General features: G+C 43.4%; 1 protein-coding gene across 6 annotated transcripts in view; it reads left to right on the top strand.

Moving 5' to 3' along the window:
• LOC122542318 (guanylyl cyclase C-like) overlaps positions 1-25,992 on the top strand; it is a 193,643-nt gene extending 167,651 nt beyond the window's left edge. For 4 of the 6 annotated variants that reach the window (XM_043679963.2, XM_087978379.1, XM_043679962.2 and 1 more), the window contains 7 exons: positions 1,957-2,115; positions 4,477-4,669; positions 4,931-5,105; positions 9,975-10,073; positions 14,350-14,444; positions 18,642-18,718; positions 20,582-25,992. In XM_043679963.2, the coding sequence (XP_043535898.1) occupies positions 1,957-2,115; positions 4,477-4,669; positions 4,931-5,105; positions 9,975-10,073; positions 14,350-14,444; positions 18,642-18,718; positions 20,582-20,750 (967 nt within the window). In that variant the 3' untranslated portion in view covers positions 20,751-25,992. The remainder of the gene's footprint in view (positions 1-1,956; positions 2,116-4,476; positions 4,670-4,930; positions 5,106-9,974; positions 10,074-14,349; positions 14,445-18,641; positions 18,719-20,581) is intronic. The other 2 variants (XR_015752575.1, XM_087978378.1) reach the window with 2 other exon arrangements.
• The last annotated feature ends 991 nt before the right edge of the window (positions 25,993-26,983 follow it).

The raw sequence follows: 26,983 nt of genomic DNA, 5'->3' as shown, positions 1-26,983 counted from the left end.
CTAAATTAGATCCAACATGGTGCCTTACTTCTCCAAAAGGTCAGAAATATAAAACATTGTATTCCTCGCTCTGTTCTATTACTCTTAGGCACTACGCACGATATGACCTGCCTGTATCGGATGCAAAACCAAACTTTTCACTGTAGCTACATATATGTGAAAACGTGGGGCAGCACTGCTGCATCACAGGGATGCTTTTGAAATTTTTATGTGTCCAAATCTAAAATATATCACAATGCTAGGCTTTAAGTGTGTATTTTCCATGGCTTTTGTAATGAAGAAAGGTTGAGACAGAGGTGACAAGTAGCCTGCTCAAATCCAGTAAACACCTTGAGAGACCTTGGGTTTTCTTTATAAGTTGGAACAATAAAAGCAGCCTGAATGGGTGGGGTCAAGCTCCTGTAGAACCAGGCATTTTTTTTTTGTTTTAGCATTCAGTGGCAGTTGCTAGGGTCTTGAAACTGGATGTGGGAACTCTTATTCCTCTCCCTACTCCAGCTAAAAGTTGAGGTTCGCTTCCTGTGCTAGAATTGCATGTGAGACAATTACTGAATTTGCCTTTGTCAAGGCCGTGCTTATGGGATGTTACTCTATTAGAACAGTTAATCAGCAGTAATTAATATATATATATTGTTAAGCATTTCAGTAGATTTACAGTTAAGCCAATTCTTTTATTTTTGTTTTGTATTTTAATTATAGTGTATGAATAAAGTATGTTTTTTTTTAGTTTGACCAATTGAATTGCATCTGGAGTGCAATGCCTTACATGTGAATTGAATTGAATCATTTGTTGTCACGTGTACTTATCTTGAAAATGAGAAAAAGTTAGGGTCTAGACTATCTTCTTAATATATTTTGAGGGGATGCGGTCAGGTCCATAACACATACCTTATATACTTGAGTAACAGTCAAATTTTTTTGACTACTTTTTAAGGTTAAATTTACGGGGTTGACTAATGCATGGATACTACTTTTGAGGGACTGAAATTCATGCCCGTCAAAATTCATACCGTATCATTCGCTAAACGAATAAAGACAGAAAAAAAAAGAATTATGGTAATTCTGACAACCCGGAATGGAACACAACAGCCAGCGGACTGGAAGACTGTGAGCAGGGCATGACTGCTGGCACACTGACTCATAAACGTTGATCTGTTACTTGTGAAAAATTAGGGTCGACTTTTACATGAGACATATGGAAAATTTGGCCAAACTTGGGGGTGGCACAGTGGCTCAGTGGTTAGCACTGCTGCCTCACAGCACCAGGGACCCGGGTTCGAGTCCCACCTCAGGTGACTGTCTGTGTGGAGTTTGCACATTCTCCCTGTGTCTGTGTGGGTTTCATCCGCATGCTCCAGTTTCCTCCCACATTCCAAAGATGTGCTGGTCAGATGAATTGGCCAATCTCAACTGCCCATAGTTTAGCTGCATTAGTCAAGGGTAACCATAGGGTAGGGGAGTGCGTCTGGGTAGGTTACCCTTTGGAGGATCAGTGTGGACTTGTTGGGCCGAAGGGCCTGTTTCCATTTTGTAGGGAGTTAATCTATAAAAAAGAATAGGGGATCAACCTTTACATGAGATCGATTATATACGGTATTTCAGGGTTTAATTATCATTGAAGAAATATGAAAGCAACCAAGAGTCCCTTTCGTGCTATGGTCCTGAGCAAAACTACCTGGCCTCCACTTGCATTCACATTAAAATCAGTCAATAATTAGAAAGTTGACACCCTGGAGCCTTTGACGTCTCCCATTGGTTGATGGAATCTGTAATGTGCCCATCGGAGGGCACCAGAAACAGATCCCATCTCTCAGCCAAGTGTTGAACATGGTGGATAGAATATTAAACAAGTACACCAATGTATTAAACAAGTACACCAATGACACAGTGCAGTGTAGCATGTGGGAATTCACTCTGAGAGAAGCTGCAGTGAACTGTCCATTGAATCTTTTGCAGCACGTTCCACAGTGAAACGGACAAGAGCTACATGGACATACTGATCCGCCGACTTCAGATGTACTCGAAGAACTTGGAGCACCTGGTGGAGGAGAGAACAGCCTTGTACAAGTCTGAGCGTGACAGAGCAGATCAGCTCAATTACATGCTGTTGCCTAAGTGAGCCAGATTAGTCTTTATTGATCTTTGCAACACAGTTATCTTTGCCCACTTAAATACTACAGTATAATTCATCTGACTACACTTATCTTAGTTGTTTCACTGGCCTTGAATCTCTTTGTCTTCATTATCTATCTCAGAGTGTGCTTGTCAAACTTGATAAATATGAAGTAGATCCCAAGCCAGATAGTGTGGTGTGAAATTGGATGCTGGTTCTTTCCCAATTTATTTGCAGAATGCAGCATTGTCTGCCTCACCTACCAACTAACCCAATGTCTCCTTATATGTGCTTAATCTATCAGTGCCTTTTATCTTTATATCATTAACCTTGATAATACAATTAACTTACCATTACCAGATATAGCTAGTTATAAATCTGCCTGGCATTCAAGGTGACAGCATGTGGTAAAAGTGTAGGTTTTGCTGCGTTGCTGGTTTGATTTTTAGCTTGTCTGCTAAGTATTCAATTCTGGCTTTGGGAGCTCTCTGTTTAAGTGTCTTGTAGCAGAATGGTAGTGTCCCTGCTTGTGGGTCAGAAGGTTGGGTTCTACTCCTACCTGCTCCTGAGGTGTGTCAGTAACCGTCTGAAAAGATTGATTAAAATATCTGTACACCTATCTGTCTTACTGCATATCAGTTTGTACGGGGTTTATTCTATCCAGTGCCATTGTGCCTATAATCATTGACAGAACTACTTAATTAATCCACCCCTCTGCTCTTTCCCAATTTGCGTGAAATTCTATTTCTTTTCACATACTTTAATATTGGTGAACTATGTCTGAAACATGAATGGAAAACATCCAAAATTTTGTTCAAGGGAACCCAAGAAAATGTATCCCACTGTAAAGTAAGAATAAGGAAGGGTTTGTCAGGTGAACAATGGAACAAGAATATTGAAGGGATGTCATGTGATCTCATCTCTGCCCAATTATAGTTCACACCTGACACCTGAGGCATTGCTCAGATAATGGTGGAGATGGGGGGGTCATTGAATATTTTTAAGGTGAAAATGGATAGATTCTTAATGGACAAAGGAATCAGAGATTATGGGAGGAAATGGGAATTTGAAACACAAACAGATCAGGCTAGAAGGGCTAAATGATTTCCTTCTGCTCCTACTTCATATGTTCACACGTACCTCTCTGATGACAGCAAATTTGAGATCAGGGACTCTTTAACAGAGAGTCTTGAGACTCTTTGAGGCCACCTGTGCCTCCAGTGAGACATTATGTACTCAGGTTTAGGGTGCAGCATGCAGTGGGCAATGTCCCTTCCTCTAACACAGAAGCTCTGGGTTCAATTCCCATATTAGGTGGGTCACAACCATAGCCAAACAGGTTGATTTTCAGTCTTTAAATCTTTCTGGCAGATGTTAAGGAGAGAATTTTCTGATCAACCAGACTTCCCACATTTAGAAGAATGTGCAGGTGTGTTCTTGCCCTGAGCAGGCGTCATCTTCATTCTGAACCTAACCCTACCCCACATCACACACATACGCATGTACACACACACACATACACACACATAAACTCACAAATGCACATATGCACACACATATACACATGTGCATATGCACATACACACACACATTCATACTCATGTACACACAGACACACATGCACACACAGATACTCGCATGCATGCACATATATACACAGACCTACACACAAACGTGCACATATACACACACCCACATGTGCACATACGCACAAACACATATGCATACATATACTCAGATACACACACAGATTCTATGAGAATGCTATGCATAATAAAATTGCTTTGGCCATTTCAATTATCCATGATCTAAGTCACTTACTGCTGAAACTGTTCTATTGTTGTCCTTTCTGGCTTTTCACCTTCTAGCTTTGTTAACCTGGGCTCAGCCACCATCTCTGGATCCTAACTGATTTTAACTAATTAAAAAATTCACAGAAATGCATTCAAATCCCTCCAATGCTTTTCTCCTTATCTCTGTAAACCCCTTCATCCATACAATCGTCTGAGCTCTCTTCTATGTTCCATTTCTGGTAATTTCCCTGATTTCTTTTAATGCTATAACTTTGCTGATTGCATCATCAGTGCCTATGTCCCTAGGTTCTGAAATTCTCTTAAACATTTCTCAAACATCTCTCCCATCTCTCTCTCTCTTTCCTCCATTCAGACACTTGCAATTTACTTCTGTGGCAGTGTTTTGATTACCTAATGTTTCCTTAAGTATTAAATTTTCGCTGAAAACTCTCCTGTGAAGTGCCTTGGGAGATTTTACTATTTAAAAGATGTCACATAAATGTTGCTAGTCTACTTTCCCCCTTTTAAAGGAGCAGAAAGTAACCATTTCTCTTTTGCTTTGAATTCCAGGCCAGTTGTGATATCATTGAAAACAACGGGTCAGGTTGAGGCTGAGCTTTTTGAAGAAGTGACTATATACTTCAGTGATATAGTGGGGTTCACCACCATCTGTAAGTTCAGCACTCCCATGGAGGTGGTCGACATGTTAAATAACATGTACAAGAACTTTGACCATATCCTGGACAATCACGATGTCTATAAGGTATGAAAGAGCCAGGCTGTGAACTTGAGGGGTTCTGATTGTGGCAGAGTTGAGTCATTTTCCTTGAGGTAAATGTCATTCACAATGATCTTGATCAAGAACCATTTGGAATACCGTGCCTAGTTCTGGTCTCCTTACATCTATAAAACTATGCTTTTAAATATATATATATATATGGGATGCATGGTGCTTTGAGAAGTGATGAAAGGTATTCTTGAAATGCGAGCTTCTTTTGTGAGCCTGACTTTTTTTTAAACTTAGGTGGAAACGATTGGGGATGCCTATATGGTAGCATCTGGTTTGCCAAAGCGGAATGGAAACAGGCACGCAGTGGACATTGCCCGGATGGCCCTGGACATCTTAAATTTCATGGGGTCATTTGAGCTTCCTCACCTTCCTGACCTGCCTATCTGGATTCGGATAGGTGTTCATTCAGGTAAAAAGGCAAAAACCACATAGCTAAAGGAAAGGGCATAGGAAAAACCTGCCTCAAATCGATAGAGTCAGGAAGTATCTTTGAAAGCCTTATGTATCTCAGTGTGGAAAAGAATGATGTCAAGGTCTTGTAGAGGACAAGGGGAATAGAAGGACCTAAGAAAATAAGAAGGAGGAGCAGAGTAGGCCATTTGGCCCCTCAAGCCTGCTCCACCATTTAATAATACCCCACGCCTCAACTTCCTCTTTCAACACTTCCACATAGCCCTCAACTCCCCAATAGGGTTAGGTATTTCAAAAATCCTACCTCCTGTTTAGATTCTATCAGAGATTTGGGATATTTATTAGAATGAAATAAAAAAATAAAGAATTCAATAACATGGAAGACTGAAAAAAACTAGCATTATTTACTTAAAGAGAAGATTTACTTTAGTTAGAGCAGACTAAATGGAGTTGTTCAGATGCACTGATTCTCATTTCTGGGTTAAGAACACCCAGCTCCTTGAATTCGGCGTTTAAAAATAGAAGCCAGTACTTCTGATTTTTGATTCATGATGGGAGGGGGTCTGGATTGGGAGTTGGACAAAGCAACCTGGGAACAGTCTAAGATGCTGTTAGTTCTCAAGGCATACGAGAAAGCCTGCCTTGGAGATCCAAACCAGTGCTCAAAGTTTAAAAGCAAAGATTAAAACAGAAAATATCCCTCCTACTCTCACTCCCTCACTCTCCATACCTTATCCGTGCCAACCTATGCCCTTGTAGATGCCCCACCATGTCCCCTGTTTCAAGGACTTATGTAAACAACCATTTTACTCCATATCTTATGTAAAGAAGCATCTTAGTTAAGTGTATAATCCCTTATGTCAACAAACATTACAGTTCAATAAGTAGTTAAAATTTAGAATTAGCTTGATTGTCACATGTACTCACATGAATACAGTGAAAAGTTTACAAGCCGCCACTTACGTTGCCATCTTAGGTGCAAAGATACCGAGGGACAGATTCTTAATTACAAATTCTTAGGGAAAAGGGTTTAGACAAATGAACAAAATTATAAGTCCAACAATAAATTGTAAAAATAGAGAAAAAAGAGTTCAGAATAACCATGCTGGGCTTCACCTGGAGACCAGGAGTTGAATCTATCCTGAGGATGTTGGAGCTGTCTGTCAGTCAGCATCCCATTGTGAAACGATAGCTAGGCAAATCGGTTGTGCAACATAAATCCTGTCATGGTTTCGTATTAGCAGGCACTCTAGAATAACTAGCACTTTTTTAAACTCCAGTTTTTAGGCAGTTTTATAACAACTTTACCAGTCCAATGAGTTTTTTGCACTTCCTAAGCCTTTTCACAATTCCAAAGGGTTCCTTACCTCCACCAAAAGTGTCATGGCACCAGACCCAACATGGTACCTTAATTCTCCAAAAGGTCAGAAATATAAAACATTGTTTTAATCCTCACCCCACACCACCCCCTCACTCCCCCTCACCCACAAACACTTCCTGAGCCCCACACATGCAACCCAGTGACCTGAACCGATTCCCCATGGCCCTTTCGGTGGCTCTGTGGTTAGCACTGCCACCTCACAGTGTCAGGGACGTGGGTTCGATTCCAGCCTTGTGCGACTGTCCTCATGGAGTTTGCACGTTCTCCCCGTGTCTGCATGAGTTCCTTCTGGTTCCCTTCCACAGCCAAACAATGTGCAGGTTAGGTGGATTAGCCATGCTAAATTGCCCATAGTGTCCAGGGATGTGGATTAGCCATGGGAAATGCAGGATTATAGCGATGGGGTGGGGGGGTGGTGCTCTTCAGAGGGTTTTCATGGAATCAATGGGCCAGTGGTCTGCCCCCTACACTATGGGGATTCTATGATTCATAGCCTTAGTGGTTTCTTTTACCCACATCCATTTCCCTCTTCACCTACAATTCCAATGGATATTGTACAAGGGGAAAATAAAAGTTCTATTATATCTAGTTCTCCTATAATGCAGTAGTTTCATTTCTATGTGATGTTATGTTACAGAAAATCGTGCGATAGAAGTAATAGGGCCTTTAGTAAACCTTTCCATTTCTGGTCAGTTACAGAAATGCCAAGTTGTTACAAGCAAAATTTCCCAATGTATTGTTGTAATCCCAGCTCCTTATGGAGTGGAAGTTAGCCAAAAACTGCCATTAAACTTTCTGAAACTTCTGGAATTTTATTTTGGCGTAACTGGAATCTCTTTTTTTGAGGGGGTGGCTAAAAGGCTGGGATTCTCTGAACAGCTGGAGATTTTGATGGGTCTGGGTCTCAGGTTTCAAAGAGAATGAGGGGCTGAGACTCTCAAATCCTTACACCCTCCACCCCCCGCCAACATCAAATGGAGACTGGGTGAATTTGGAATAGGCATAACTTGGGGATGGGTAGGGTGGGGAGAAGTGAGGGTCATCTGTGGTCTGTCCTTAACTTTACAGCTCCCCCTTTCCACACACATGCACCCATGTATTGAAGTTTCAAATAGCCAGCAACTGAGCCTCTGCTTAACAGAAGGTCCTGCTTATTCCTCCAACACTTGTTGGATATCGCAATATTTGTACCTTCTTTTGCTCCCTATCTCTCTCTTCCAACTCCTTGGCCCCCAATCTCATGCCCCTTCCCCCAATACTGTGCTTGGTCCCAGTTAGTATTCAGCAAAATATTGTGGTTGTGGAGGGTCAGCCGTCTCAGCTCCAGGACATCTCTGCAGGAGTCCTCCAGGGTAGTATCCTAGGCCCAACAATCTTCGGCTGCTTCATCAATGACCTTCTCTCTGTTATAAGGTCAGAAATGGGGACGTTAAGCACCACTCGCGACTCCTCAGATACTGAAGCAGTCCGTGCTCAAATGCAACACGATCTGGACAATATCCAGGCTTGGCCTGACAAATGACAAATATCATTCACGCCACTCAACTGCCAGACAATGACCATCACCAATAAGAGACACTCTAAATACCGCCCCTTGACATTTAACGGTATCACCATCACTGAATCCCCCACTGTAAACATCCTTGGGGTTGCCATTGACCAGAAACTCAACTGGACTCACCACATAAACACAGTGGCTACAACAGCAGGTCAGAGACTTGGGATACTGCAGCAATTAACTCACCGCCTGACACACCAAAGTCGATCCATCATCTATAAGGCACAGATCAGTTGTGTGATGGAATACTCACCACTTGCCTGGATGGGTGCAGCTCCAACAACCGTCAAGAAGCTTGACACCATCCAGGACAAAGCAACCCGCTTGATTGGCACCACATCTGCAAACCTTCAATCCCTCCACCACCAGTGCTCTGTCGCAGCAGTGTGTACTATCTACAAGATGCACTGCAGAAATAAACCAAAGATCCTTAGAAAGCATCTTCCAAACCCACGACCACTTCCATCTAGAAGGCAAGGGCAGCAGGTACTTGGGAACACCACCACCTGCAGGTTCCCCTCCAAGTCACTCACCACCCTGACTTGGAAATGCACTGCTGTTCCTTCATGGTCATTGGGTCAAATTCTTGGAATTCCCTCTCTACCAGCATTGTGGGTCAACACACAGGTAAGTGGACTGCAGCGATTCAAGAAGGTAGCTCACCACCACCTTTTCAAGGGTAAATAGGGATGGGCTATCAATGCTGGCCAGCCAGTGATGTTCAAGTCCCACGAATGAATTTTTTAAAAATTCCAATGTTCCCCTAACCTAGTTGCATATAAAAGCAAAATAATACACGCACACACAGATGATAACCTGTTGCCATAGAGGCACCAGCAGAATAAATCACAGCCAGCTGGTAATACAGGGGATGGAATCACATAACAGCAAATAGGAGTTCACTTTGTAAAAAAATCCAGTCCCCAATTCACAAATCACGTTACAGCCAAATCACATTTCTAGGAGAACTACCTGGATTTGAATTTCTGTATCACATCCTATTGTTAAAACTATTTTCCTTCATAAATACACACTTTGACACTTACTGAGATTTCTTAATATGTCTTGACAAGTTGGACAGTTCCAAGAGGTTTATGCATCTTTTCCACAATCTTCTCCATAGTTAATAGTCAAAAAGGGCCCTTGATACCCCCATCTCTAAATCATAGAATCCCTGCGGTGTGGCAACAGGCCATTTGGCCCATCATGTCGACACCAATGCTCTGAAGAGCATCTCACTCAGACCCGAACCCCCCCTACCCTAACCCTGAAACCCTGCATTTCCCATGTCTAATCCAGCTAGCCTGCACATCTCTGGACACTAAGGGCAATTTAATCTGGCCAATTCGTCTAACCTGCACACCTTTGGACTGTGGGAGGAAACCAAACCACCCGGAAGAATCTCACAATGATGTGAGGACAACGTACAAACTCCATACAGTTGCCCGGGGCTGGAATTGAACCCATTGTGAAGCAGCAGCATGAACTACTGAGCCACCATGCCACCTTTTTGATTTCCAGTGACAGAGAATCAACCACTATTGAGTATTGCCAAGAAGAGGCTCTTAAAAACATGCAGTTTATTTCATAATCGAATTGTGATACAATAAAATTAATTACTATTAAATAGTTAGATATTATTATAAGACTATTGGGAGATGGAGATGGCACATCTATCCCCATTGAGATCCAGATCTATTCTCCTGCTTTCCCCACTCAAGTCTGGGTGATGTCATCAGGTTGGTGAAGTTTAGTGCAGTCTCCAACCCTTTTCGGACCAATGCACAACTCAACACAATAGAATGGGAGTCATTGGATAACTTGTTCAAAGTGCCAGCACTGACAAGATGGGCTGAATGAGCTGCCTCTCCATTGGATCATTATACAATTGTTTGCCTTTCCTCTCACCATGGCTTTGTTTGTCAAAGGTCCATGTGCGGCAGGTGTGGTAGGGACCAAGATGCCACGATACTGTCTCTTTGGTGACGTGGTCAACACAGCCTCACGAATGGAGTCTACAGGATTACGTAAGATCTGCATTCCCCCCATTCAATCTGACAATCTTTCTCAATCCAGCTGAACTGTGTACTTTCCTTCTGTCTCTGTTTATCTTTCTCTATCTTTCTGTCAGTTTTCGTCTTTCTCACTGTTCTGTTTTTTTCTATCAATTCCCTTTTAATCCTTGATTTTCTGCATTCTTCACAATTGCTATATCTCTCAACTCCTGTCTGTCTCATTATCTTTGTCTCTCTCTCTCGAGATGCACTTGTTCTTGTGCTTGTCTGTCTCTCTGTCTCTCTATTTGCCTAGGTTTGGATTTTTAAAAAATTTGATTTGATTTATTATTGACACGTACCGAGATACGGTGATAAGTATCATTTTGCGAGCTATCCAGGCAAATTATACCTTACATAAGGACAGCAGAACAGAATGCAGAATATTGTAGCATAGCTGCAGAGAAGATCCTGATAAAGATCAACTCCAATGTATGAAAGGCTCATTCATAAGTCTGATATCTGCAAGGAATAACCTGTTTGTGAATCTGTTGGTACATATCTTCAAACTTCTGTACCTTCTGCCTGATGGAAGAGGTTGGGAGACAGTATAACTGGGGTGGGAGTGGTCTTTAATTATGTTGACTGCTTTCCTGAGGCAGTGGGAAATGTCAACAGAAGGAAGGCTGGTTTGGAAGATGGACTGCGTTCACAACTCTCTGTAATTTCTTGTGGTCTTGGTCAGAGTAGTTGCTGTGATGCATCCAGATAGGATGCTTTCTATGGTGCACCTATAAAAATTGGGAAGAGTCATTGTGGAGTGCCAAATTTCATTAGCCTTCTGAGAAAGTAAAGAAGTTTGCGTATTTTCTTGACTGTAGTGTCAGTGTGGTTGGACCAATATCACCAGTATTGGTGATATTTACTTTGAGCTCTCAATCATCTCCTCCTCAGCACAATTGATACAGACAGGGGTGTGCCCTGCATTCCATTTCCAGATATCAGTGATCAGCTCCTTCATTTTGCTGACATTGAGGGAGAGATTGTTACATCATGCCACTAAGCTGTCTATCTACTTCCTGTTATTCTGTCTTGTCACTGTTTGAGATCTGACTGACTACGGTGGTGTCATCAGTAAATTTGTAAACGGAGTTAGAGCTGAACTTGGCCACAGAGTCATGAGTGTATAAGGAGTATAGAAAGGGGCTGAATTTGGAGCCTTGCAGAGTACTATCGTTGAGGATTAGTTTGATTAGATTACATTACAGTGTGGAAACAGGCCCTTCGGCCCAACAAGTCCACACCGACCTGCCGAAGCGCAACCCACCCATATCCCTACATTTACCCCTTACCTAACACTACGGGCAATTTGGCATGGCCAATTCACCTGACCTGCACATCTTTGGACTGTGGGAGGAAACCGGAGCACCCAGAGGAAACCCACGCAGACACGGGGAGAACATGCAAACTCCACACAGTCAGTCGCCTGAGGCGGGAATTGAACCCGGGTCTCTGGCGCTGTGAGGCAGCAGTGCTAACCACTGTGCCACCGTGCCACCCACGAAGTTGTTGTCTATCCTTACTGATTGTGGTTTGTGGTTCAGTTGAAGATCAGAGGGTTGAGCAGAGTCCGAGGCCTTGGAGTTTGGAGATGAGATTTGTTGGAATTAATATGGAGGTAAAGTCTGAAATAAATGTCCTTGTTATCCGAATGTTCCAGGGATGAGTGTAGGGCCAGGGAGATGGTGTCTGCCTTGAATCTACTGTGACAGTAGGCGAGTTAGATTAGATTCCCTACAGTGTGGAAACAGTTCCTTTGGCCCAACCAGTCCACACCGACCCTCCAAAGAGTAACCCACTCAGACCCATTCCCCTCTGACTGATGCACCTAATACTATGGGGCAATTTAGCATGGCCAATTCACTTGACCTACACATTTTTGGACTGTGGGAGGAAACCAGAGCACCCAGAGGAAACCCACACAGACACGAGGAGAACGTGCAAACTCCACATAGACAGTTGCCCAAGGGTGGAATTGAACCTGGGACCCTTGAGCTGCGAGGCAGCAGTGCTAACTACTGAGCCACCGTGCCACCCCCTACGTTGTAGTAGATTGAGGCAATCTAGGAGGCTGGAGTTGATATGTACCATTTCTAACCTCTTGAAGCATTTCATATTAGTGGATATCAAAGCTACCGGGCGGTAGTCTTTAAGATATGTTACCTGATTTTATTTTAGCACTGGGATGATAGTGGTCTTCCTGAAGCAGGTGGGGACTTCAGGTTGCATTAGGGAAGGTTAAAGATGTCAGTGAATACACCGCCAGCTCGTCTGCACAGGGTCTGAGTGCACAGACAGGGACTGCATCCAGACCAGTTGCTTTTCATAGGTTCACTCTCAAGGAAACCGATCTGACCTCTGTGTCTGTGCGTATAGGTGCACCCGAGGCTGTCGGGGCAATTGACATCATTTCACTGACCTTTTTCACAAACCAAGCGTAGAATGCATTGAGCTTAGCAGAGAGCGATGCACTGTTGTAAGTGATTCTACTCGACTTCGCTTTGTACCCCATTATGTTGTGTAAGTCTTGCCACAGTCGATGTGTATTTGTGTGGTTAGTCAGAGACTTTAGTTCAGTCTGACATTATCTCTTGATATGCCTGATGGCTTTGTGAAGATCATACGTAGATTTTCTGTATAGGTCAGGGTCACCTCAGACCAGGACCTCTATAGGAAGTGGGTCTTCAAAGTTTGTGCGAAGATTTGTAGCTCGGGTGCTCGTTGTTGTGGTTCTGTTCGCCGAGCTGGAAGTCTTTGTTGCAAACATTTCGTCCCCTGGCTAGGCGACATCATCAGTGCTTGGGAGCCTCCTGCGAAGCGCTTCTTTGATGTTTCCTCCAGTGTTTATAGTGGTCTGTCCCTGCCGCTTCCGGTTGTCAGTTTCAGCTGTCCGCTGTAGTGGTTGGTATATTGGGTCCAGGTCGATGTGTTTGTCGATGGAGTTTGTGGATGAATGCCATGCCTCTAGGAATTCCCTGGCTGTTCTCTGTCTGGCTTGCCCTATGATAGTAGTGTTGTCCCAGTCGAATTCATGTTGCTTGTTGTCTGCATGTTTAGATTACATTACAGTGTGGAAACAGGCCCTTCGGCCCAACAAGTCCACACCGACCCGCCGAAGCGAAACCCACCCATACCCCTATATTTACCCCTTACCTAACACTACAGGCAATTTTAGCATGGCCAATTCACCTGACCCTGCACATCTTTGGACTGTGGGAGGAAACCGGAGCACCCGGAGGAAACCCACGCAGACACGGGGAGAACGTGCAAACTCCACACAGTCAGTCGCCTGAGGCGGGAATTGAACCCGGGTCTCAGGCGCTGTGAGGCAGCAGTGCTAACCACTGTGCCACCGTGCCGCCCACCGCATGTGTGGCTACTAAGGATAGCTGGTCGTGTCGTTTTGTGGCTAGTTGATGTTCATGTATGCAGATTGTTAGCTGTCTTCCTGTTTGTCCTATATAGTGTTTAGTGCAGTCCTTGCATGGTATTTTGTACACTACATTCGTCTTGCTCACGTTGGGTATCGGGTCCTTCGTTCTGGTGAGTTGTTGTCTGACCGTGGCTGTTGGTTTGTGTGCCATTATGAGTCCTAGGGGTCGCAGAAGTGGGTCTTCCAGTTCATCCACGGTTTCTGGTTGGGTTGCACTTGGATAATTTCTTTGGCACCCAATCCTCTATAAACTCACTGATGAAGTCTCTAACGGTAGTGGTATACTCATTTAGGTTGGCCACTGAGTTCTTGAATATGGAACAATCCACCGACTCCAAGCAGTCACCTAGGTCGGGTACAGATTAAAACCCCTGCCACACTCATATTAAACAGTCCCAGGACAGGTCAGTTCAGTGCAGAACATCAAACACCCCAAGGGCAAGGAAAGTAGTTGAAAACCAAAAAAAGCTGAATGCTGGAAATCAGAAACAAACTCAGAAATTGCAGGAAAGACTCAGCAGGTCTGGCAACATCTGCGGAGAGAAAGCAGAGTTAATGTTTTGGGTCCAGTAACCCTTCTTCATATGGCTAGATAAAGGTAAAGCTCCCTTCAAAAACTTGTGATTAACATAATACAAGATAAAAATGCCACATCTCATGTTTGAGATGAATGACTCACTCAATCTCTCACTCTGGATTCAAGCCTTTATTCCGGCAGGTGCAGTGGGTTTCATCCTATTCCCTCCCTACTTCCTTTGAATGATTCAAGAGGCCTTTTATTTGAACTGCATTAAGAAAAGAATATTCTCTTTGCAGCATTAAGAATTCACGTTAACCAATCGACAATCAGTATACTGAAGAGGACGGAGTGTAAATTTGAATATGAGATGCGGGGAGAGACTTACCTGAAGGTGATTCTGATTACTTTATCCAATTACAATTCTCCTACTCAATACTGAGATTGATAGTCTTCTGTTGGTAACAAAGGAAATGGGCATGAACAGAGTATTCTATCACAGAGGTCTTAGACGACAGAACACAGGAGAGGCTGGACCAGCCGCTATCTCTGGACGAGCTGACCAAGGCCCTCGAATTCTTCGAAAAGAATAAAACTCCCGGAAGCGACAGTTTACCGGTCGAGTTCTATTCCGCTCTGTGGGACTTGATTGGCCAGGACCTGCTGGAGGTGTATGTCAGTATGCTTCGGGCAGGTACCATGAGTGAATCCATGAGGAAAGGCATCATCACCCTCATCTACAAGCGGAAGGGGGAGAGGGAGGAACTCAGAAATTGGAGACCAATCTCACTATTGAATGCGGATTATAAAATTCTGTCAAAGGTAATCGCCATCCGGGTCAGGTCTGCTCTGGGGTCGGTGATTCACCCTGACCAAACCTGTGCTGTACTGGGCAGGAAGATCGCTGAGAGTCTCACACTCCTCAGGGATACGATCGCCTACGTGCAGGACAGAGGGTTGGACATCTGCCTGATCAGTTTAGACCAGGAGAAAGCCTTTGACAGGATATCATACACGTATGTGAGAGATGTTCTCTCCAAAATGGGCTTTGGGGAGGGAATCTGCAATTGGATCAGACTGCTCTACACCAACATTGTCAGTGCAGTCTCAATCAATAGGTGGGAATCAGATAGCTTCCCAGTCAGATCTGGGGTCAGGCAGGGCTGCCCTCTCTCTCTTGCCTTGTTTGTGTGCTGCATAGAGCCATTTGCTGAGTCCATCAGGAAGGATGCGAGCCTGAGAGGGATGACTATTCCTGGCAGCGGGGGCTTGCAGGTTAAGGCCTCCCTGTACATGAATGATGTTGCCGTTTTCTGCTCGGATCCGCTGTCCGTGCGCAGACTCATGTGCATCTGTGACCAGTTCGAATGGGCCTCGGGGGCCAAGGTAAACCGAGGCAAGAGCGAGGCCATGCTCTTCGGGAACTGGGCCGACCAATCCTCGATCCCCTTCACCGTCAGGACCGACCACCTGAAGTGCTGGGTATTTGGTTCAGGGAAGCTGGGGCATGCGCCAAGTCTTGGGAGGAGCGTATCAGCAAAGTGAGGCAGAAACTGGGCAGATGGAAGCTACGGTCGCTCTCCATCGCGGGAAAAAACCTGGTCATCAGGTGTGAGACACTGTTATTGCTGTTATACGTGGCACAGGTCTGGCCTATTCCCAGAACCTGTGCCGCTGCAATCACCCGGGCCATCTTCCAGTTCATATGGAGGTCAAAGATGGACCGGGTCCGAAGGGACTCACTGTACAAAGATCTGGGCAATGGTGGAAAAAATATACCCAATGCCACCCTCACCCTGATGGTCACCTTTGCGTGTGGCTGCATCAAGCTGTGCATGGATCCCCGGTACGCAAACACCAAGTGTCACTACGTACTGAGGTTCTACCTGTCCCCGGTGTTGCGAAGGATGGGCCTGGCCTCGCTGCCGCGGAACGCTCCGAGTAGTTGGACCGTTCCGTATCACCTGTCCTTCATGGAGAAGTTTATGAAGAAAAACACCTTTGACCACAAGTCCATCAGGAAGTGGTCAGCATGTAGTGTCCTTGAGACCCTTCGGGAAAAGGAGAGGGCGGATCCTATCGAGCGGTTCCCTGAGCAGACTGTCAAAGCCATTTGGCAGAATGCCTCATCGCCAGAACTTTCCAACAAGCACCAAGACATGGCTTGGCTGGTGGTGAGAAGGGCTCTGCCTGTGAGATCCTTTATGCAGGCCCGGACTCTCAGCCACACCGCACGCTGCCCTCGAAGTGGCTGCGGGGGGGGGGACGAGACTGTCACACACTTCCTTCTGGAATGTGCCTACGCAGAGGAAGTCTGGAGAGGAATGCAGTGGTGTTTGTTGAGGTTCGTCCAGAGCAGCGCCGTGACGCGGGACTCCGTGCTCTACGGCCTGTTCCCCGGGACGCACACCAAGACGAACATCAACTGTGCCTGGAGGATCATCAACTCGGTGAAGGACGCTCTCTGGGCGGTCCGAAACCTGTTGATCTTCCAGCTGAAGGAGTTGACCCCGAGTGAGTGCTGCAGACTGGCACATTCCAAGGTCCAGGACTACGTGTTGAGGGACATGCTGAAGCTTGGGGCAGCTGCCGCCAAGGCGCGGTGGGGAAAGACCTGAGGAGTGTGAGACTCTCAGCGATCTTCCTGCCCAGTACAGCACAGGTTTGGACAGGGTGAATCACCAACCCCAGAGCAGACCTGACCCGGTTGGCGATTACCTTTGACAGAACAGGGGGCCGACGCAGTAAGGGGGCTCCGCTGACCTCCCCGCTAAATATGTGGATAGTAATCGTACAGACCTGTATATATGAATGATGACTGTCTCTGTATGCCAAGAAATGGAATGTTTACGTATGTATGGCATGACCAATTGTACAGATCATCAAAATATTTTATGAATAAAGTATATTTTCGAAATAAAAAAAATGAACAGAGTAGAGCTGAGGTACAGATCTACCATGGATCTTAGATCATGATGGAATGGGTTCAATGGCTTCCTCCCACTCCTGTGTCAAGGCTATTGTGATCCAAGGATCTAACCTCACACAGTATAATCTTCCTGAGAGAATAACCAAGCTCACCAGGTTCTGGGCCTCCACTGTTCCTACTCTTCATCACATTAGAAGAAAACCTTGCATTTCTGTAGTGCCTTTCACATCCTCAACATTTGGGTTGAAAACATTGTTGTATCGTACCAAATATGGCAACTATTTCAAGATGTCACAATGACCAAATCATGGTTTGAGATGTTGTTTGAGGGAGGAATATTAAAACAAAATACCGAAGATGCCGGAAATCTGAAACAAAAAACCCAAACATTCTGGAAATATTCAGCAGGGGTGAAGAAATAAGCAGAATTAATGTTTCAAGTAACTGACCTTCTATTAGGGGAATAAATAAAAAGCGAAATATTGGATAGGACGTCAAGGAGAATGCCATCACCCCTGTGATAATGCTGCCCCTTTAACAAGGTTATCTTGTCCTTAATTTGTTTCAAGGGAGTTGTAAAGTCAGTGGTGCCGAAATGACTAACAGAAGCTGTCTAAGTCAACAATCAGAGGAGGCCTTCAGGTTTTTTTTTAAAAAAAACAGTTGTTCAATGAAAGGGGAGTGGCCAGTTCTCCCAGTTCAGGGTTTTTTCCAGTTTGATGTGGTTTTAGCAAGCAGTGAGAAACTGCAGGGGACCTAGAGAAACAGCTGAAGTGAAAAGAGGCTCCATGCTTCAACAGAGATCTTATCAGAACCTTCTCTCTGAAATCTCTCCTGCCTGTAAGTACCTGTGTTTGAATTTACTATTTGCCCAAGAGTGAGTTTATGGGATGTTGCAGGAATTGGAACAATGTCATTAAGTTGCGATTTTGAGTCAGTTGCGTTTTCAAATCATTTATTCTAAATTCTGTTTTTTTTTTCTTCGCATTTCAACTGCAGTGTGTAAATAAATTCTGTTTTTCTTGAAACCTAGTGGTTTCACCAGCTGCATCACTCCCAGAATATTCACTATACGTCTGCCTTTAAAGAAATAAAAGTTAGGGTCTGGGCTACCTTCTCAAAATGTTTTAAGGGGGTCTGGCCTGGTCTGTAACAGATTGGGGAAAATCTAAAGGCCTCCTCTGGTTGTTGACATAAGCAGTTTCTGGCAGTCATTTTGGCACCACTGAGTTTACAACCCCTCTTGAAAAAATAACCAAGGACAACATAACCTTGTGATAGGGGCAGCATCGTCACATTCCTCAATAAAACAGTGTAGAATCTACTTAAAAGGGAAGAAAGGGTTTTGGTTTAATGTCTTGTCCAAAAAGCCACTTGCAGCAGAGCAACATTTTCCCAGTTGGCAGCCCAGACTGTGCTCTCCCAGCGCCACTAATCCAGAATCTGGTTTCCAGCATCTGCAGTCATTGTTTTCAGCCCAGACTGTGTGCAAGTCCAGGGTGAGTCTCCTAACTCAGAGATAAAAGTGCGACTCACTGAGCTACAGCTTAAAAGACTGGGGAACTTTGAGTACATGTTGATAGGACCCAGTGTTTGATTTAGGGGAACTGCCAAGAGTCATGTGGTCTATGCAGGGAATAACTGATATCTTGTCTGTTTCAGGGAAGAGGAACTGAAGTGACCTATTGGCTCACAGGAGAGACAGATCGCAATTTCAGGCTGCCAGCCCCACCTTCAGCGTAAGTGAGACAGGGGAAGCGTGCGCTGTTCCCGGCACTGAGGAAGGTTTAGTCCGTTCTCAAAGGCAAGCAGTGAGGTGGCTTGTAAGAAATAGGAACAGGGGCAAACTTAGAATTTTATACACGTCAAACTGGATCACCTATCATTCTTCAAAACTCTAGAGAATATATAAGAACATAAGAGCTAGGAGCATGTGTAGGCCATCTGGCCCCTCCAACCCACTCCACCATTCAATAAGATCGTGGCTGATCTTTTCAGGACTCAGCTCTACTTGCCCGTCCTTAATTCCTTTACTGTTTGGAAATCTGTCAGTCTTTGCCTTAAAAACATTCAACAAGGTAGCCTCAACTGCTTCACTGGGCAGGGAATTACACAGATTCACAACATTTTGGGTGAAGAGGTGCCTCCTAAAGTCAGTCCTAAATCTGTTTGCCCTTACTTTGAGGCTATGCCTGTTAGTTCTAGTTTCACCTGCCAGTGGAAACAACCTCCCTGCTTCCATCTTATGTGTTCCCTTCATAATTTTAAATGTTTCTGTAAGATCCCCCACCCCCATTTTTCTAAATTTCAATGAATATATTCCTTAGTCTACTCAATCTTTGAAATTATAAGGAGCGACTGCTGGGATTTTTTGCACAGGAGTGTAGAAGGTTGAGAGGCGACCCAATAGAAGTCTTTAAAATGATGAGAGGTGTACATAGAGTTAATGGTAGTTGTCTTTTCCCTCGGATGGGGGATTTTAAGACTAAGAGGCACATTTTTAAGGTAAGAGGAGAGATATTTAAGAAAGACATGAGAGGCAAATGTCTTACACAGAGGGTGGTTTGCATGTGGAATTAACATTCTGAAGTGGTGGATGGGGGTACAATGTCAATGCTTAAAAGACATTTGAATAGGTAGATGAATAGGAAAGATTTTGGGGGATATGGACCGGGAGCAGGCAAGTGGGACTAGTTTAGGTTGAGATTATATTCGCATGGACTGATTGGACCAAAGGGTCTGTTTCTGTACTGTGTGACAGGAGTACTTAATGATCTCATAGTTCAGGATCCTCTCTGAAGAAGCAATCACAGTACGGTTGACAGGCCTCCAATCTGAAGAGCAAATGTCCACTGTCACTCTTTGTCTCCTGCCGTTAAGCCAATTATGTGTCCAATTGGCAAGCTTACCCTGAATCCCATGTGACCTAACTTTACTAATTAGTCTAGTATTGTGGAACCTTGTCTGCCTGACAAAAAACTTCAACAGGAACCTGCCCTTCATGTGACACTGCCCTCTGCAGGAGCCTACCCTCCACAGAACCCTGCCCCCCATAAGGTGCTGCCCTCCACAGGAACCTGTTGCAAATACCACAAAGTACCAGGACGAGGCCTTGAGGGAAATACCACAAAAGTGATCATGGGAATTGCAGTGATAGTGGTAATAATGATGTCAATGATTACAAGAACAAGGTAAGTAAGTAAAAGTAAACCACTAAAATAATGTATCACAAGTGGAGAGAAACTGGGGAGACAAACTTCACGTAATTGGTGATGCTGTAAGGGCAGACACCAATAGCCAAAGGTTCTCCCGACCTGTATTTAATTGACTAACTTTGGCTTAAATCTCAAAGCAAGGCAATCTTGGGTTGATATGTGAATCCAGCTCTAGATCAATTAATTTATCCTACTTTTAAAATTTGTCAGGATTGTAACACTTGGCGCATTGAAATCAGTGAGTTGCACGTTCAACATCTGTAGTTCTGACTTGTTCCAGGGTGGTTCCTTCGACTTGTTCAGCCTGTGGCATTAGACACATTTGAACACATTAAATCATGTGTCGTGGGCTTAGGGAATTTACTAGTTGTGTTTTTATTTTCACAGGGAAAATTTGCAGAGGCTGCAGGCTGACTTTGCTCAAATGATTATTGAATCCTTGGAGAAGAGGAGAACATCGAAATTCGAGGCAGGAAATGAAGAGAGGGACAAGAATGACTGGGAACTCGAGTACTTGCAGCTGAACTCCACAGAGATACTCAGCAGCTACCTGTAGCTGTTAAGTGTTGCCAGACGTTGTCTGGAACTCTGGTTCAATCCTGTCTAGATTTATTATCTTTGCAAGTGGGACCTTCAAAGGAACAGAAACTATTAACATGCTTTTCAGATTTTCTGTTGATAAACTGTGATGCTTTTCAAGGTGAAACAGTTAAATCTTGGGAGTGGAATACCACTGTTATCTGCAATATATCCTACACCAAGATCAGGTAGAGTAGGAACAAGATCGATGGTAAACTTTCCTCTCCATTACAGCACTAAGCAGCTCTAGGTCAACTTAATCCAACACAAGATTGATCCAGTGTAAATTTCCCTGTTCACTCAGCTAGTACCAATCTTAACACTGAGAAATGTTTGAACATGCAATCTAGGCTGACACTTCAATGGAGTAACTAAGTGAATATTGGAGTCATATAGTCATAGAGTTGGACAGCCAACTTGTCCATGCCAAACAGATATCCTCGATTTATCTAGTCTCATCTGCCAGCATTTGGCCCATTTCCCTCAAAACCCTTCTTATTCATATTCCCATCTAGATGCCTTTTAAATATTGTAATTGTACCCACCTCCACCACTTCCTTTGGCTGCTCATTTCATACACACACCACCCTTTGTGTGAAAAGATTGCCCCTTCAGTGCCTTTTATATCTTTCCTTTCTCACCTTAAACCCATGGCCTCTAGTTTTGGACTCCCCTTTCCTGGAAAAAGACCGTGGAGATTCACTCTGTCCATGCCCCTTATAATTTTATAAATCTCTTTAAGGTTACCCCTCAGCTTCCAATACTTCACGGAAAATAGCCCCAGCCTATTCCGACTCTCTGTATATTTCAAACAATCCAACCATGGCAACATCCTTGTAAATGTTTTCCAAACCCTTTTAAGTTTCACAACTTTATTTCTTTACTTTTCACAAAGAGCTTGTGCTGAAGAATCTGTGCCGAGGCATCTTTCTACCCAAGATGGCACTGTAAGTGACAACTTATAAATTTGTCACTGCACTCATTTGAGTACATGTGACAATAAAGCTAATTCTATTCAATTCAATCCAGTTCAATTCAATTTTTCCTATAGCAGGGAGACCAGAACTGAGCACAGAATTCCAAAAGTGGTATAACAATTGCATTATCGGAAGTGCTGTTTTTCAGATCTGAAGTTTAAACTGGATTGAAAGATTCTGTATCACTTTTTGAAGATGAACAATTGATTTCTTCCTGGATAACTTTCCCACCTCATCCAACACCACCAAACACAACTGAATTTATCATTTGATACAGTAGAGTCAATATAAATTTCCAACTCAGGTTTCAGTAGAGTCAATATAAATTTCTCTCAATATTCTTGCGTCAGACTCCCCCAGGCATAGAATGGTAGAAGCAATTCAGAAGTCTCTCCAATCAGAAACTCCCAAACCTCTTTCAGGTCAAGTGTAGAATTACTTCTGCTATAGACCAGACCAAAGCCGCTCAAATTATATTAAGGAGATAGCCTAGATCCCAACTTTTTCTTCTGTTTAATGGCAAATGTAAGGTGTTGTGTTCTGGATGTAATTTGATTGGTCAAACTACCAGTCTTGAAGCATAACAGATTTTAGACTTTATTCTTAAAATGCAAAGAAAGAAAGAATTGGAACAGCTTAACTCTATTTGAAAACTTAACAGAATAATAGATGATTTAAATACTAAACAGCAACTGCTTCAATATAGTAACACCCCATAAACACTCTGTTGGTAAAAGCAAGTTCAGATTGTCTCACATGCAAGTTTCCAATCCAGAAGGAAAGAATATCAAGAGAAATCTCTGAGAGAATGAGAGAACTCAAGCATTTTGCTGTAGCAGGGAGAGTTGTATAGCTGCTCCCAAATCCAATAGCGACTGAAAGTTAAATTAAAATCCTGGTTCTTTCGGAGTTTGACTGCATTCCTTCATGCTTCTTCGATTGTTCCAACTTTAACAAAAATAAACCAATGCCTCACAAGCTGTTTACTTTATTGGCTCAGGACACATTGTTCAGCACCTCTATCTGAAGTCCTAAGTTCTCCCTCACTTTGTGTGGAGTGGCATACAAGTTAAAGCATCAGAGTGAGGCGGAGAGGGAGGTAAGGGAAATTATCATCACCTTGGCAAGGAGGGAGAGTGGGTCATAACTGAGCGCAATCTACCCAAATAATTATCCCCTCACAGACTTCTTTGGAAGAGACTTTTTAAAATATGAATTCAAGGGCTGCAGGCATCAGAGGCTGAACCAGTACTTATTGCCCATCCCTAACTACCCCTGAGAAGGCAGTGGTGGACTTATTGCCCATCCCTAACTACCCCTGAGAAGGCAGTGGTGTACTGAATTCTTCAACCACTGCATTCCTGAAGATTAGGAAGGACATTCCAGGATTTTGACTCAGAAACACTGAAGGAACTCCAATATATTTCCAAGTCAAGATGGTGTGTGGCTTCGAGGGATCTTGCAGGCAGGGCTGTTCCCAAATATCTGCTCCCTTTGGTGATAGAGGTTTCAGGTGTTATCTGAAAACGAGTAGGGAAAGAAATAACTTGATTTATTTTATAATTCATACCTGCATGACATTTTTATGTGAGTTTGTGTTGCTAATGTTCATCTGGTCGATCAGTGGAAATTAAAAGCCATGTCACGCAACAGGCAGAGCCAATCTTTAGCTGAGTAGAAGTTCAGCAGAAAAAAACAGACTTACTTTGTGATATAATAGGTAATTCCTGTCCCATTGATCTATTAACTGCAGGGAACTTTCAGATACGTGGTATTTTTAGAGGAATGAAATATCCTCCCAAGATATATGCTTTCACTCTCATTTGAAGATGTTATAACTTCAATGGCTAAGAGTATTAACCAATAAATCAATGCCAAGCCAGTTGAAGTATTACACTTGGCACATCATCATCGCTGTAATTGCAGAATGCAGCATAACCTATTCCGTCTTCTAACCTACTGACAGCCTGCTTTTCAGAAATCTCCTTACACTACAAATTGAAATAAAGCAATTAAACCAAATAAGCACAAATTAAAATGTCACAGTCATTTAAAAAGGCTCTGTAACAAAATTCAAAATCTCCCAAGAAAGCTTACACTTACAGAGACACAGAGTTGTACAGATCCTTTGCTCCAACTCGTCCATGCCAACCAGATATCCGAAAGTCATCTAGTCCCACAAACCAGCATTTGGTCCATATCCCTCTGAAGCCTTCTTATTCATGTCCCCATCCAGCTGCCTTTTAAATGTTACAGAGTTGTGCAGCATGGAAACAGACCCTTTGGTCCAACCCGTCTATGCCGACCTGATATCCTGAATTAATCTAGTCCGACTTGCCAGCATTTGGCCCATATCCCTCTAAACTCACCCTGTTCATATACCCCTGTCCAGATGCCTTTTAAATGTTGTAATTGTACCATCCTCCACCACTTGCTCTGGCAGCTCGTTCCATACATACACCATCTTCTGCAAGAAAAAGCTGCCCCTTAGTCCCTTTTAAATTATTCTCCTCCCACCTTAAATCTATTTTTGGACTCACCCACCTTGTGGAAAACACCTTGGCTATTCACCCTATCCATGCCCCTCGTGATTTTATAAACCTGTATAAAGTTACCCTTCAGCTCCAATGCTCCAGAAATAGCCTCAGTGTATTCAGCCTCTCCCTATAGCAAAAACCCTCCAGCCCTTGCAAATCTTTTCTGAACCCTTCCAAGTTTCACAACATCTTTCTATAGGAGGGAAACCGGAATTGAACCCTGTATTCCAAATTGGCCTAACCAATGTCCTGTACAGCGACAACCCAACATCCCAATTCCTATACTCAATGCACTGAGTAATAAAGGCAAGTGTACCGAATGTCTTCTTCACTATGCTTTTTTTTATTCTCCCACGAGGAGGTCTTCAGACCTGCCCTCCTTCCTCCGTACCGGGTGACACTCCTGTTTATTTTTTTTTGTTCAAAAAAAAATTTAACCCCCACACTACCACCTAAGTGCGGTAGTGCTTATTTTATCCCCAGCACCCATGGTGTGTGTGCAGGTGTGAGACACAGTGAAAGACACAAAGTGCACGAATCTTTATTCAAATTCCACCACCAGGAAGATAGGAAAACACCCGGGTGGCCAGTGACAAGCACTGCCCTTCACATCAAAGGGCAGTGCTGTGTGATCAAAACAGTGAGGGGGAGGGTAGGGACTAAATCAAAATAGAGTTGGAGGGAGGAATAATGCACTCCACTCCCTGCGGCGCCCACCTCTCCCTGAACAACTCCAGGGTGTTGGTCGACACCGCGTGCTCCTTTTCCAAGGACACTAGGGCTCTAACGTAACCGCGGAAGAGGGGCAGGCAGTCGGCCCTAACGACCCCCTCCACGGCCCGCTGCCTTGACCTGTTTTCTTCACTATGCTATCTGCCTGCACCTCCTTCTCTTCCTAATCTGTGTGGATGTGTTTTTGCATTTTGTAATGAATACACTCACCCTCTTGTTAATTCAACACATCCTGGTTTAATTGGCTACTCTTAAACATCAATTCCATTGGTTTGGGAGAAAGGCATTCACAAGAAAGGAACCCTTTCTAAATTAACCTATTAGTGTCCAAACAAATGGGCCAATAAAGAAGGAAAGGGAACTGTTTCATCCGGGCTCACCTGGGAGCTTAACAATTTGGGGTATCTGTCTGGAACTGTAATAACGTGGGGAACAATTCTCACACCAGCCTCTCTTTGTAAGTGCTCCATGTATTTACGAAACAATGCCCTTCACCAGCACATCTCAGTGATAGATTTAACATTCCATTCACATTAATCACTCCAAGGGCATGGTCTACATTAAGAATATAAACAGTAAGTGTTGAAACTCTCAGGTGCTAAAAATGTATCTGCAGAAAAAAACAAAATTAATATTGCAAATTGATCATTTTTTTTCTCTCCGCTACCTGACCTGCATTTCAATATTTCCTGATTTTATTGCAGATTTCCAGCACTTGTGGTATTTAACTTTTGTATTAGTGTTTGTGTATGGAAAATGGAGACTTGAAAACATTGAATGGGATTTTTACTCATTAACCTCTTGGGAATTGTGAGAAATAAGTGAGGTGAGATTTGATCAACTTCAGAAAATCTTTGATCTTAAAACTACAGCTCTCCAGTGAATATGAAATATTGTTGTAAATGTATAGTTAATTGTCTGTGATGTTTATTGTTTCTTATTTAATTTCTACAAGTGTCAATAAATGTTTTAAATGCTATTGCTTTGCAGAATAATTTATAAGCATATATTTAAGAGCCATCATCATGCGTAATTTTATCATTTGCCATGACTTTCTCTTCACCTTATTCAAGGAGAGTGTTTATTACAGTGAGTGATACCACACAGTATTTCAACTGCACTGAATTGGTTTTGAAAGGAAACTAGATAAAAGCAGGTTAATGTTGTAGATGGTTCCTGTAGATATATTTCATTGACCTGTTCAGATGATGTTATGGTGTTATGTCTTAGTCAGAAAGAGGAAGAAGGCTTAAGTAAGGTTCAAGAAACTGAAGACAGGCAGACCCCTCGAGATAACTCAAACTGGGAAATAGAGAATTTGAAGGGACCGTGCAATGTTTTTGGCAAACAGGTTAAGGAAAATCCAAGGGTTTAGATCAGAGTGGTTCTGGAAAGGCACAGCAAGTCAGGCAGCATCTGAGGAGCAAGAAAATTGACGTTTCGGGCAAAAGCCCATCATCAGGAAAATCCAAGGCATTTTACAGAGGGATAACATGCAACAGGTTGCCATGGAAAGGGTAGGTTCACTCAGGGACAAAGGAGGGAATTTATGCATGGAGCCGGAGGAAGTGGCTGAGGTCCTTAATGAAGACATTGCATTGGTATTTCCAAAGGATTCTGGGTAATCCAAATGGAGGATGGGAAAACGTTATGGCTGTAAGAGCTGCCCCTTTTTTGAGGTATTTTAAGTGTTAGAGGTGATTTCCTCAAAATCCAGGAGCAGCAATTACTGTTTTATATGCTGTTGCATTATTATGGAACTTTTGAGAAAAAAAAGTCAAAACAATGGCATTTTTAAAAGGAAGAAAGGCAGGCAAAGAAAGTGAGCACATGGTCAGGAGGGAGAGAAGAAAGAAACCTACACTGCTAACTGATATGAATAGGAAGGGTTGAGAGAATATGAGCCAAGTGCTGGCAAATGGAACTAGATTAGGTTAGGATATCTGGACGGCATGGACGAGTTG

The sequence above is a fragment of the Chiloscyllium plagiosum genome, unplaced genomic scaffold, assembly GCF_037043375.1.
Source record: "Chiloscyllium plagiosum isolate Xiang-an unplaced genomic scaffold, Cpla_swu_hap1 HiC_scaffold_33, whole genome shotgun sequence".
NCBI classification, from domain to species: domain Eukaryota; kingdom Metazoa; phylum Chordata; class Chondrichthyes; order Orectolobiformes; family Hemiscylliidae; genus Chiloscyllium; species Chiloscyllium plagiosum.
The sequence above is the reverse complement of the archived record's forward strand: the minus strand, read 5'-3'. Positions and strand labels throughout refer to the sequence as shown.